The following is a 14,963-nucleotide window of genomic DNA, read 5'->3' as shown; positions in this document are numbered from 1 at the left end:
TCTGGATTTCGTTTTAGGGAATGAAGCTAGGCAGTTGGAAGGCACTTTTGAATTAATGATCATAATTCAGTTAGATTTAGCATAGTTATGGAAAAAGCTTAAGGTAAAATAGGAGTCAAGTTCTAAATTGGGGGAAAGCCAATTTTACTAGGGTGAGAAGCAATTTAGCAAAAATGTACTGGAAACAGTGACTTAGAGTCATAGTCATTTACGGCACAGAAGAAGGCCATTTGGCCCATCAAGTCCATGCCAGCTCTTTAGAGTTATGCAATCAATCGCACTCCCCAGCTCGATCAGGGTAATTTGGTGTCAGAACAATGGGAGGCATTCAGGAAGGAGATTAAAGGGATTCAGGGTAAACATGTTCCCACAAAGAAAAAGGGTGGGACAGCCAAATCTAGAGCTTCCTGGATGAAGGTGCAAAGAGGGTAAGATAAGGCAAAGAAGAGACGCTCATGCCAGACACCATGAGCTTAATACTGCAGAATACTGCAGAAAGTGTAGGGGTGAAATTAAAAGGGATATTTGGAAAGCGAAGAGAGGGCACGAAAAAATACTGGCAAGTAAAATCAAGGAAAATCCATTGATGTTTTATAAGTATATAAAGAGTAAGAGGATAACTCAGGAAAGAGCAGGGCCTATCAAGGGCCAAACAGGTAACCTAAATGTGGAGGAGGATGTGGGTAAGGTTCTTAATGAATACTTTGTGGCTGTCATCACAAAAGTGGGTAAGGTTCTTAATGAATACTTTGTGACTGTCTTCACAAAAGAGGGGGCCGATGACGTCGCAATTAAGGAGGAAGAGTGTGAAATATTGGATGGGATAAACATTGTAACACAGGAAGTATTAAAGGGTTTGACATCTTTGAAAGTCGATAAATCAACAGGCCCGGATAAAATATATCGTAGGTTTTTAAAAGAAGCAAGGCAGGAAATTGCAGAGGTTCTGACCATTATATTTCAGTCCTCTCTATTTATAGGAGTGGTGCCAGAGGATTGGAGCACCTCCAACGTTGCACCATTGTTTGAAAATGGAGGAAGGGGTAATCCAAGTAATGATAGGCCAGTTAGCTTAACTTTGGAATCAGTTCTGATTAATCGAGGAAAGTCAGCATGGATTTGTTAAGAGGACATGTCTGACAAACCTGATTGAATTTTTTGAGAAAATGACAAGTAAGGTTGATGAGGGCAGTGAGGTGGATGTAATCTACATGGATTTTAACAAGTCTTTTGACAAGGTCCCACATAGCAAAGTGGTTAAAAATGTAAAATCCTTGGGGTGCAAGGGAGAGTGGCAAATTGGATCCAAAATTGGCTCAGTCGCAGGAAACAAAGGGTAATGGTTGACGAATATTTTTGCGACTGGAAGGTTGTTACCAGTGGGGTTCCACATGTCTCTACTCATCCCTTGCTTTTGGTAGTTTATATTACATATGAACATATGAATTAGGAGCAGACGTAGGCCATTCGGTTGCTCGAGCCTGCTCTGCCATTCAGTAAGATCTTGGCTGATTTGTTTGGGTTTCGAATTCCACACTCCCATCTACCCCTGATAACCTTTGCTTCCCTTGCCTAATAAATGGGAGGATGCTGAGTCATGTGTAGGAACAGAGGGACCTTGGAGTGTATGTCCACAGATCCTTAAAGCCAGCAGGACAGGTTGATGATGTTACAAAGGCATATGGCATGCTTCCTTTTATTAGCCAAGGCATAAAATAGAAGAGCAGGGACATTATGCTAGAAGTGTGTACAGCACTAGTTAGACCACAGTTTCTGTACTGCATAAAGTTTTGGTTACCACATTATAGGGAGGATGTGATTGTAGAGGAGATTTACGAGGATGTTGTCAGAACTAGAAAATTTTAGCTCTGAGGAAAGATTGGATAGGCTGAGGTTGTTTTCCCTGGAACAGAGGAGGCTGAGGGGGGTGACTTAATTGAGGTGTATAAAATTATGAGGGGCCTAGATCGTGTAAACGAGGATGATCTATTTACCTTGGCAGAGGGGCCAAAAACCAGGGGGCATATATTTAAAGATCAAAGGATTAGAAGGGAGATTAAGGAAACATTTTTTTTACCCAGAGGATGTTAGGGACCTGGAACTCACGACCTGAAAGCTGTGGTCGAGGCAGAAACTCTCACCACATTTAACAAGTAGTTTGATGTCTACTTGAAAAGCCGTGACCTGCAGGACTACGGACCAACTGCAGGAAGGTGGGATTCACTGGGTAGCTCTTTCTCGATCGGCATGGCCTTCTTCTGTTTCATAAAAATTTCTATCACTTTGAAATTTTTTCCCATTTTTTGCGAAGTGGGCAAATCATTTGTGTTGTTTATAAGGAATATTAAATGCCTGTGTTTTCTGGGTAGTATAGAGGAAGAACTGAAATAAAAATGGATTTTTGGCTCACCTGAAGGCTCATGTAGTTAGATCAGCATTTAGCTGACCCATTCAAATGGTTAAGATACCAGGTTTGGTCTCGTGTCTACGCTGAGTTAACTGATTTGTGTTGAAGCAGCATAATTGATTTCACTTCTCCTTGATCTGGGAGGGAAACAGCAGACAGTGTTCTTGCTGCTGTTCACTGTCCATTGACCCCAGATAGAACAGTGCAGAAAAGTGGGGTTTAATAGGATTGAGCTCTGCTGTGTTGTCTCCCAATTGTCAAATATTCCGTAGACATGCTGTAGGATCTTGTAAAAATAATAATTGATGAGGAAGAAAGTGAGGGAGCTGCTATACATTAACTTATCTTTCTCTCTTTGTTGCCTGTACTTTCCCAGCATTTCCTGTTTTTAATTTGGATTTCAATCATTTTATAATATCTTAATACTATCAAAATTAACTCCTGTTTTGCTTTTTCTAGGAATCACTTATCTGGACCATGGAGGTGCAACACTCTATGCACATAGTCAGATTCATCACTTTTACCAAGACCTTGCAGAAAATATCTATGGTAGGATCTTGGCAATAATTTCTGTTCGTCTTCAAATTTAAAATGTTCACTTTTGTTGCAAAATATCAGGAGTTGCTCTTTGATTTACATTTTCCTTAAAATTAAAATTTCAACTTCCATTAACTGCTTTTGAAAAGCACGAGTACCATTTCTAGTTTGATATTTGGTTTAATAGTTCAACCTTTTTCATTCTGTCACTAATATTGTTTTCCATAAATTGTGGTTAGGGCGAATACAATCCACTTTTTTATAGAAAAGGCAGCAGCTGTGATGATCTATCAGTCTCTGTACATTTTGATGTTTTCACACTCCAGTTGTCACACTTCAAAGTGTCAAAATTGTCTAAAAAGAAAGACAAGCAGATTTCCAGCTCAGAGTAAACTGAAAGTAACTTGCAATTTCCAAACTTCCCTCACTCAATAGCAAGTAAGCATTTAAAAGTAGTGGAAGTGCAGGAGATTGGTCAATAATTTTGAAGCTTTTGTCCTGCCTCATGACTATTTTCTGTTTGAACTACTTACTCTTGGCATTAGCACCAGCAGGAAAAATGATTTACGAATTGCTGTTAACAGATTAAAAGTGAATAAAAATAAAAAATCAGATTTTGACAAAAACAATTCTAATCCCTCGTGTGATCCAGTTTACGACGGAGGCGGGAGGAGTGCACTGTCTTTCTCTAGTTCCACTTGTCCATTGGTCACAACATATGTTTCAATGTTTACCCAGTTACTGATATGGCCAATTACATACTCTTTTTATTTCAAATAAAATCACCAACCAGGTTCCTTTAATAAACAGCAAAATTATTAATTTATTATAAAACGAGACTTGTTCAGTAAAGATGCAAAGCATAACACACAGATTGAAATATGAAAGTTCCCTTTTAAAATTAATCCCCCTCGCCACACACACGTATGCACACGCAGGTTAAAGAAAAAAAAATGAAGTTTTTCTCTGCAGAGATCTTTTTACAAAAATACTTTGGCCAAATACTTTTTAATTCTTGAAGGAAAAGAAGATATGGAATGATATCAGTTGTCCCTTTATTCTGGTGTCCCAAATACATGTAGATAGCTGTCACTGGGATCTTTTTGGAGCAGTTCTCTTCAGGCAAAATCAAGGATTAGTCTGGCAAGCATTCTAGGAGAAATGCAGCATCAGGGATTTCAGCGATCACACAAGGATTCTCAGGGTTTCTCAAAGAGGTGGAGAAAGGAATGAACTGGTCTTCTCTCTTAGCAGGTTGATCTCCAACTGACTCAAAACAAAACCAACTCTTGACCACTATAAATCTTAACATGTCACTTCTCCGTAAACAACTCCCATAGTCAGAAGACACCTGCTGTTTACATAGAACATAGAACAGTACAGCACAGTACAGGCCCTTTGGCCCACGATGTTGTGCCGAACCTTTAACCTACTCTAAGATCAAACTACCTACATACCCTTCATTCTACTATCATCCATGTACCTATCCAAGAGTCGCTTAAATGCCCCTAATGTATCTGCTTCTACTACCACCGCTGGTAGTGCATTCCACGCACCCACCACTCTCTGTGTAAAGAACCTACCTCTGATATCTCCCCGAAACCTTCCTCCAATCACATTAAAATTATGCGTCCTGGAGATAGCCCTTTCCACCCTGGGAAAAAGTCTCTGACTATCCACTCTATCTATGCCTCTCATCATCTTGTACCCCTCTATCAAGTCACCTCTCATCCTTCTTCGCTCCAATGAGAAAAGCCCTAGCTCCCTCAATGTTTCTTCGTAGGACATGCCCTCCAGTCCAGGCAGCATCCTGGTAAATCTCCTCTGCACCCTCTCTAAAGCTTCCACATCCTTCCTATAATGAGGCGACCAGAACTGAACACAATATTCCAAGTGTGGTCGGACCAGGGCCTTATAGAGCTGCAGCATAACCTCGCGGCTCTTAAACTCAATCCCCCTGTTAATGAAAGCCAACACACCATACGCTTTCTTAACAACCCTATCAACTTGGGTGGCAACTTTGAGCGATCTATGGACATGGACCCCAAGATCCCTCTGTTCCTCCACACTACCAAGAATCCTGTCTTTAAGCCTGTATTCCGCATTCAAATTCGACCTTCCAAAATGAATCACTTCACACTTTTCCAGGTTGAACTCCATCTGCCACTTCTCAGCCCAGCTCTGCATCCTGTCAATGTCCCGTTTGCAACCTACAACAGCCTTCCACACTATCCACAACTCCAGCAACCTTCGTGTCATTGGCAAACTTGCTAACCCAGCCTTCCACTTCCTCATCCAAGTCATTTATAAAAATCACAAAGAGCAGAGGTCCCAGAACAGATCCTTGTGGAACACCACTGGTCACCGAGCTCCATGCTGAATACTTTCCATCTACTACCACCCTCTGACTTCTATGGGCCAGCCAATTTTGTATCCAGACAGCCAACTTTCCCTGAATCCCATGCCTCCTTACTTTCTGAATGAGCCTACCATGGGGAACCTTATCAAATGCCTTGCTAAAATCCATATACACCACATCCACCACTCTTCCTTCATCAATGTGTTTTGTCACATCTTCAAAGAATTCAATAAGGCTTGTGAGGCATGACCTGCCCCTCATAAAGCCATGCTGACTGTCTCTAATCAAACCATGCTTTTCCAAATAGTCATAAATCCTGTCTCTCAGAATCCTCTCCAATAATTTTCCCACTACCGACGTAAGACTGACTGGTCTATAATTCCCAGGGTTATCCCTATTCCCTTTCTTGAACAAGGGAACAACATTTGCCACCCTCCAATCATCCGGTGCTACTCCAGTGGACAGTGAAGACGCAAAGATCATCGCCAAAGGCGCAGCAATCTCTTCCCTCGTTTCCCGTAATATCCTTGGGTATATCCCATCTGACCCGGGGATTTATCTGTCCTCATATCATTCAAAATTTCCAGCACATCCTCCCTCTTAACCTCAACCTGTTCGAGCATATCAGCCTGTTCCACGCTGTCCTCACAAACGACCAGGTTCCTCTCACTAGTGAATACTGAAGCAAAGTATTCATTTAGGACCTCACCTACCTCCTCCGACTCCAGGCACGTTCCCTCCACTATCCCTGATCGGCCCTACCCTCACTCTGGCCATCCTCTTGTTCCTCACATAAGTGTAGAATGCCTTGGGATTTTCCTTAATCCTACCTGCCAAGACTTTTTCATGTCCCCTTCTAGCTCTCCTAAGTTCATTCTTCAGTTCCTTCCTGGCTACCTTGTAACCCTCTAGAGCCCTGTCTGATCCTTGCTTCCTCAACCTTAAGTAAGCTTCCTTCTTCCTCTTGACTAGCTGTTCCACATCTCTTGTCATCCAAGGTTCCTTCACCCTACCATCCCTTCCTTGCCTCATCGGGACAAACCTATCCGGCAGTCGCAGCAAGTGCTCCCTAAACAACCTCCACATTTCTGTCGTGCATTTCCCCGAGAACATCTGTTCCCAATTTATGCTCCCCAGTTCCTGCCTAATAGCATTGTAATTCCCCCTCCCCCAATTAAATATTTTCCCATCCCGTCTGCTCCTGTCCCTCTCCATGACTATAGTAAAGGTCAGGGAGTTGTGATCACTATCACCGAAATGCTCTCCCACCGAGAGATCTGCCACCTGGCCTGGTTCATTGCCAAGCACCAAGTCCAACATAGTCTCCCCTCTAGTCGGCCTATCTACATATTGAGTCAGGAAACCTTCCTGGACACACCTGACAAAAACTGCTCCATCCAAACTATTTGCACTAAGGAGGTTCCTATTAATATTAGGGAAGTTGAAGTCACCAATGCAACAACCCTGTTACTTCTGCACCTTTCCAAAATCTGCCTCCCAATCTGTTCCTCCATGTCGCTGTTGCTATTGGGGGGTCTTTAGAAAACTCCCAACAAAGTGACTGCTCCTTTCCTGTTTCTAACTTCCACCCATAATAACTCAGTAGACAAACCTCCTCGACGACCTCCCTTTCTGCAGCTGTGATACTATCCCTGATTAGCAATGCCACTCCCCCACCCATTCTACCTCCCTCCCTATTCCTTTTGAAACATCTAAACCCCGGAACATCCAACATCCATTCCTGCCCCTGTGATATCCACGTCTCCGTAATGGCCACAACATCGTAGCTCCAAGTACTGATCCATGCTCTAAGTTCATCACCCTTATTCCTGACACTTCTTGCGTTAAAATAGACACACTTCAACCCATCATACTGGCTGCAACTTTGCCCTGTCAACTGTCTAACCTTCCTCACAGACTCTCTACACTCGATATCTGCCTGTTCAACATCTACCCCATCCACTGATCTGTGACTCCGGTTCCCATCCCCCTGCCAAACTAGTTTAAACCCTCCCGAAGAGCTCTAGCAAACCTCCCGCCCAGGATATTTACTTAGCTGGAGACATGTGACTTCCAGTCAGTGTTTTCAAACAAAATCCTTCCAGTGACCTTTTTTAAAAAAAAACAAAATGGAATCACTCCAGCCCTCCAAAAGAATCCATTTCCACAATTTTAAAACACGAATCAAAAATAACAAAAATATTAAAAAAAATAGAAGTACCTTCATAACAGTTACCAGATTAAAAGTGAATAAAAATAAAAATCAGATACTGACAAAAAAACAATTCTAGTCCCTCGACATCCAGTAGCATGCATTTCAGTTTTATTAGGTTCATGTAAACTTGTAGAGGCCGTGCTGCTTTTTTGTTGTAATTTTCGAACATATCTGAATTTTTGAAGATTGAGATTAATGGTTATTAATTAATTTTTCTTGTGTTTGTGATATTTTTCAGGCAACCCCCACAGTGCAAATATTACCAGCAGATTGACACATGACACTATTGAATGTGTTCGTTACAGGTATGATGATAAAAAGACATTTTAGAACATGTACCCAGCTACTTCCTCAAATTTCATCTTGTAAGGATAGGCAGTCTGTGAATCTCATTTTCTGTGTGCTTGCCTCTCATATTGTCTGCCTCCAACACACCCCAGTTGTGTGTCTTAATCTGTTTGTGTGAGTTTCTCAGTCTCTTTTTTGTTGCCTCTTTGCATCCGTGTGAGTCTCTCTCTCTCTCTGTCTGTCTGATTTTATTTTGAAGGACACCTAGGGGCAAATATTTTCCAAAATGTTCTGCAAGAATATATTTATTTGCATATTCATTAAGTTAAATATTTGAGTTAAGTTAAACATTGCAACATAAATTTGTAACAAACCAGGATCAAAATCTATAAACCTTCACTCGTGCTTAACCTTGTTTGTGTGGCAAAAATAAATTTAGTATCTGCTTGATTTTTATCTTTCCAAAGGTCTTTGAATGTAAGCTCTGTGTTGAAATTAGAATCAAGTTTATAAGAACTGGAGATCTCAACTAAAACAGAAGATTCAGTTGCATTTAGTCCTAAATCATTTGTCTTATTGCGAGCAGAATATGTCCCATTTCAACACAGGAGTGAAAGCACATTTAACATGAACCTTTGGTCCTTCAGTGAGTGTAAAGAAAATGTGTTCTCATAAATCTTTAGCTCTGCTGTTGAAGATAACATTTTTTTAATTTTGTGAGAACAGTTTGGTGGATTAGTTAGAAGATTCAAAACCTCACCTGATATAAAAGTAAGCACGATAAAGCTCTTCATGGGAAAATATATTTAGTGGAAAACATAACATAGGTTTGATCTTCTGTTCCCAATTCTCATGTCTGGAATATTTCATCATTTTTGAGTCATTCCAATCTAATTATCCTTTATAAGATGACATATCTTTCAAGTTTACTCTCCAACATATGAAAAGAAAGGTGTAAAACGACTATCCAGTCCACCAATGCTCACGCTATTGTTACGGCCACGTGGTGAGATTTAGGTGGTTCCCACTGTTCAACTTCCACCTTGTTAATTGTGTATCAGTTGTTTAATTATATGCAGGTGGAGGATGTTAACTGGGGTCTTACTTGAGCACTTATATGGAGACTCTTAACTGAGACTGGTGGAGGGTTTGAGCGTGGAGTTACATGTTTGTAATCCTTTTACTCTGTACCATAAATATGAAACTGAGTAAAGATAGGCTCCAGCATTATCCTTCCACAACAAGCTTTCTGGAATTTAACATGGTAGGAGAGGATGGTTGCCTAAAGCTGAAGGTTGGAATTTTTTAGACAAAACTAAAATTGCACTGGCTATTATGGAAAATATGGCAGAAAGCAAGTGTAAATTGTCAGGGTATGATTACCCTCTGATCTTTTATGAGTCTGAACCATATGACCACTGGAAGAGTGAAGTGGGTCTGTGGACACGGGTTACATTCTTACCAAAGAGGAAACAAGGTATGACCTTGGCATTGTCACTTCTGTCCAAAAGTAAAATCAGAAATAAAGTGTTTTGTGAACTGAATACTTGTCAATTGGATACTGATGAAGGGTTGGCTCTTCTGCTAGAATTCTTGGATGAAATTTATAAGAACGATGACCTTTTGAGGCATGGTCAGGCTTTGATAGATTTTGGAAAACAGATGGTTATTCAATGGAAGAATATATCATGGACTTTAACAGACTGTATGGAAGATTTAGGAAATTCAGTTTAGAGATCACTGGTTCAATGCTAGCATTTAAGTTGCTAGATTGTGCTAGGGTGTTGCATATGGACAGGATTTTGCTTCCATTGGGGTTCGATTCTTGGAAAAAGACTCCCTGTTAGATCAGATATCTACTGCCTTAAAGAAATTCCTGGAGAAATGGTCATTTCCTGTAGCACTGATAGAACAAACAGGGCATTTGACGTTGACACAAAGAGTGTAGGACTTGATGTTTACTGGATTTTGAAATGATCCAGATACTGGATGCAAGCATAAGTACAACGGAAGAGTTAAAGGCAAGAGGAATGCGGATGAAAGTATCTTTAGCACGCTTGACAATTACAGCGGAAGACAGAATTGGAACAGTAATCATAGGTGAATGAATCCCAGGGATGCCCAAGGAACAGTTAATAGGTGTTACAGATGTGACTCAGAGTATCATTATGCAATGAACTGCCCAAAGCGGAGGGGCAGAGACCTTGAAATAACAAACGACACAGAGAATTATGAGGCAGAAGAGGAAGATACTGATGAATCTGAACAAATTGTACTAATCACAAGGAGTTTTAGTCCTGTGATGAATGTGTTATTTGCAGATTCATTCAACTGTGCTATATTAGATAGTACTTACACATTCACAATATGTAGAACAGATTTGTTATTTGTAGTGAAGATCGACGCAAGGCTAAGGAGTATAAAAGTACTACCAGCTTTAGGTTTGGTGATGACAACACATTGAAGTCACTGAGTAGAGTAGTAATACCATGTAAAATAGTTTGAGTAAGCCACTTTATCAGTATTGATGTAGTCTCTAATGAGATACCTTTACTGTTGTGTAAAACTTCAATGAAAAAGGCAAAAATGAAACTTGATATGGAGCATGATGAGGCAATTGTTTTTGGAAAGTCAATGAATTTGCAATTTACGCAGTCAGGGCATTATTGTATCCCCTTAATAAAACCTGATGCTTTCTAGTCAGAGTGTTAAGGAAATATTAATGGCATCAGGTGTTAAGAATCAGAGAGATAAAACACAAATTGTCTTAAAGTTACACAGACAATTTGCTCACCTTTGTCAGAGATTTAAAACCCTGCTAAAGGATGCAGGTGTGATTGATGAAGCGTACACAAGAATAAGAATCAGAAGTAGACCATATGCCGATCGAGCCTGCTCCGCCATTCAATACGATCATGGCTGATCTTGGGCTTCAATTCCACTTCCCTGCCTGCTCCCCATATCCCTTAATCCCTGCGAGACCAAAAATCTATCTATCCCAGCCTTAAATGTATTCGATGGAGCATCCACAACCCTCTGGGGTAGAGAATTCCAAAGATTCACAACCCTTTGAGTGTAGTAATTTCTCCTAATCTCAGTCCTGAATGATAGTCCCCTTATCCTGAGACTGTGTCCCGGCATTCTAGATTCCCCGACCAGCGGAAACAATCTCTCAGCTCCTTTCAGAATCTTGTATGTCTCAATTAGATTGCCTATTGTTCCTCTAAACTCCAGAGAATATCGGCCCAATTTACTCCGCCTCTCATCATAGGACCACCCCCTCATCCCAGGGACCAATTTAGTAAATCTTCACTGCACCGCCTCTAGTGCAAGTATAACCTTTCTTAAATGTGGAGACGAAAACTGCACACAGTATTCCAAGCCCTGTACAATTTTAGTAAGACTTCTTTATTCCTGTACTCCAATCCCCTTGTAATGAAGGCCAACATGCCATTTGCCTTCCTAATAGCCTGCTGCACCTGCATGTTAACTGTGCATTCCGTGTAGGAGTACACCCAAGTTTCTCTGAACATCAACACTAACCAGTTTCACACCTTTTAAAAAATATTCTGCTTTTCTATTTTTATGAACAAAGTGAACAACTTCACATTTCCTGACATTATACTCCATTTGCCATCTTGTTGCTCACTCACTTAACCTGTTATCATGCAGACCCCCACCTGCCAAGAATGAGGCACATTAATTTCGCCATATGAACATTGATTTTAAACTGTTGCTGGAGTGAAGAAATGACTTGTTTGAAGATCACCATACACTTGGCTGGAAGAACATTTGCATACTAAGAGACGGTGCTTGAAGAGACAAAAGAGTTACTACCTAATCCAATTAACCCAATTGGATTTTGATCACCAGACACTGAAGGTGTAAGGAAGTGCATTCCAGGGACTGCTATGATGATAATATCCACAAAGCCAGGACTGGTTAAACCAGCTGGTCACATGATTAACTGGCTGGTCCAGGTATTTTAAACTCGCCACATGGCAGTTTGAATTGAGAAGGAAGTTTGCGACTGAAGCTGGTTCAAGGAAGCCTCTCTCCTGGCTGTTTCTCTTTCGCTTTCTCCCAAGCCACCGGACCCATGGAAGACACGTAAACCTCAACAGAGAAAAGACTCCAACATCGAAACAAATTGAAGTGTGAACGAGGCCCCAATGAACAGCAGGACTTAACGGCAACCAAAGACGCCACGTTGAACTCAAAGGACTGTAATAATAATCTTGATATTGCCTCCAACTTTTCCCTTTTATTCTTTTCTACTTTTTTTGTCTCTATTTGCGTGTGTGTTTATTGCATATGCCTGCTAGCATGATCGCGTTGCATTATCGTAGTCATTAACCTTTCCACCTTTCTTGTTTAAATCTAAGGAAACCTGTCTGATTTCTTTGCATTACAATTGGAGCAGTGAACAAGGATTCACTGAGGGGGAGCTAAAAACAGTGTTTCTAAAATTAAAGCCTGTTATGTTTAAACCAGGCAAAGGCTGAGAGGGAACCCTGGTCATAACACTGTCTATATCTCTTTGCAGCCTCTCTGTGTCCTCCCCGCAGCTTACTACCGACCTTTGTATCATCAGAAAACTTTTTAGATACATTATTCTCTGTTTCTTCGATACATTACATTGTCTCTTCATCAAAGTCATTAGTATAGAGTAAACAAGGATAATGTAAGAGATTAGTGATGTGTGAAATCTGTAAAAGGTATCGAGGACGCCAGCATGTCCTATTCTAAGCTTCCATTGGCATGTGACTTTAACATGGATGTAAATGTACGGAACAAAGAAAAGAGTATTTTATTTATACATTTTGTAGACCGAGCAACTAGATTTAGTCTTTCTGCATTCATAAATAGCAAGGACAAATGGGTGATTATAGATAAAACCATGGAGAAATGGATAGGGACTGGACTTGGCACCAGCTAAGTTTCTGACAGAATGGAGGGGAATTTGCCAATGACAAATTGAGAGACAAGTGTGAAAACATGAACATTATGGTTATGAATACTGCAGATGAAAAACCTTTCAGCAAAGGGCTGTGTGAAAGGAATCACGCATGAAATGCTGCATAAAATCTTAGCTGACCAACCAGACTGCAAGTTGACAACTGCCATGGGCTGTTCGTGCAAAGAATTCGCTTCAGATTGTTGGGGGATAAATTGGTCTATGGCATGAATCCCAAATTACCTTCTGTACTGTGCAACAATCCTCCTGCTCGAGAAGGTACTAGAGGCCTGCTCAGGTCGGGAAAAAAGAACCCGACCCGAATCCAACCGACCCACCATGGACCACCAAGCTCGACCCGGCCCAAGTCCCTCCGATTTTGCTCTGAGCCCGACCCAACCCGAACCCAACCCAACCCCACTCGACCCGACCCGACCATCCCTTTACCTTCTGATTGACAAGCTCCACGAAGCTGCAACGCATGCGCGATGATGTCATAGTGACGGCGTCGCTTACTGCGCAGACTCGGTTTCGTTGCGGACTCCCAGCTCAGTTAAGTTTTAGTTTCAATACTTGCCAGCAGAGCACTTACCATGTGCTTCCGGCCTGGTCTGAGCCTGAACACCGCACCCTGAAGATTGGCCCGACCCGACCCGACCCGAACCTGACACATGTCGTTGGGTCCCGTCGAGTTCAGGTCGGGTAGCAGGCCTCTAGAAGTTACTACAATTAGTTCAGTTTTTTTCTGCACATTTGAATGCTTTACATGCAGGGAGACGGGCTTTCATCAATGCTGAGCTCCCTGAGAAAATTTGGAGAGTTCTGAGGCATCGTATATGGCCATCTGAGGTGGAATTTAATTCAGGAGATTAGGTGTACTGTAAAAAAGAGGGCCATAGGGATGTAAGTGCCCTGGTAAGGTAATAGGTCGTATGGCAAGAGAGTAGTTATCAAGCATGGAAATCAAACTGTTAAGGTTGATTCCTCACGATTAATCAGGGTTGATTACAAAATCTCAGGATCTGAGCAGCTGGTAGTGGGAAATGAGGCCAGGTTGTACCTCAAATGATCATGTGTTTTGTGATGACAGTCCTGAGGAACAGAATGAGGTAGATCAAGGGTTGGATAGTAATGTGAACGATCATGACACTCTAGAAACAGCTATCGCATCCAAAGGGCAATTGCCCCAAGTAGGTACTTGGGTAACAGATGGGTTTAATAAATGGAGGGATGGTTGTGGGACGTGCAGGAAAATCTAGCAAGTTTAAATATTGGTTAAATGTTCAAGATGATGGCCAAGAAGCAAGAACCATGGACTGGCAGAATGGGGTGAAAGAGTGGAGAGTAAGAAAGCACAGTGGAAGTAAAGGCCTGCTCGGGTCTGCAAAAAAATCCGATCCGCGTCCGACAGCACCACATCCGACCCAGCCCGAGTCCTTCCATTTTTTCCCGCGCCCGACCCAACCCAACCCAACCGTCAGTTAACTTACCTTCCGTTTTTCACTTTGTTATTGATCTGCACAGCTTAAAATAACTGTAACAAAACCACCTATCTAGTCCAAAAATTAAATTAACAGTGGAGCCACTTACGTGTGATAGAGTGTGTCCGACCCGGCCCGACCAGAGCCAGAATGCCGGACCTGGAACTGCAGCCCGACCCAACCCGACCCGAACCCAACACATCGGGTCCCTTCGGGTTCGGGTCGGGTAGCCGCCCTTTAAGTGGAAGTTCTAATAGTGGGTTTCGAAGTGACTCTTGCGTCAGGAAATGATCCCGTATTGGAGAAAGAACCTCCTTTAATGCGCGAGGGAGCTGTTATAGCAGTTGTCCCAAAAGACATCACAGTGCTAATAGAGGCCATAGTTTGAGCAGATTCCACAATGAAGCACAGGCTGGAGAGCAGTCTTGGAATAGAACTAGAAGCAGAAGTTCTCATGACTGTGAAATTTTAGTGGCTGTCAATAAACTAATAAGAGAAGGAAAACATAAGGAATTAGAGAGTTGGAGAGAGTTTCGAGTTTGTTCTGAGGTACCAGATAGGGGACAGCCAGCCTTGTCACATCGATGGATTTGTACTGAAAAGGTCCTTTCCGATGGGACATAAGGCTAAAGCGAGGCTAGTTGCGAGGGTTTTGAAAAGTGACTGGGTGATACTGATATTAGAGTGGACTCTACCACAGCTGGTAGCTGTTTTGGCCG

At 41.8% G+C, this 14,963-nt stretch overlaps 1 protein-coding gene across 2 annotated transcripts in view; it reads left to right on the top strand.

Moving 5' to 3' along the window:
- mocos (molybdenum cofactor sulfurase) overlaps positions 1–14,963 on the top strand; it is a 432,886-nt gene that overhangs the window by 31,720 nt on the left and 386,203 nt on the right. For both annotated transcript variants that reach the window (XM_068010709.1, XM_068010717.1), the window contains exons 2-3: positions 2,867–2,956; positions 7,757–7,823. In XM_068010709.1, the coding sequence (XP_067866810.1) occupies positions 2,867–2,956; positions 7,757–7,823 (157 nt within the window). The remainder of the gene's footprint in view (positions 1–2,866; positions 2,957–7,756; positions 7,824–14,963) is intronic.

The sequence above is a fragment of the Heterodontus francisci genome, chromosome 2 (assembly GCF_036365525.1).
Source record: "Heterodontus francisci isolate sHetFra1 chromosome 2, sHetFra1.hap1, whole genome shotgun sequence".
Classification (NCBI taxonomy): domain Eukaryota; kingdom Metazoa; phylum Chordata; class Chondrichthyes; order Heterodontiformes; family Heterodontidae; genus Heterodontus; species Heterodontus francisci.
Note: the sequence above shows the minus strand (reverse complement) of the source record. Positions and strands in the feature narration are given on the sequence as shown.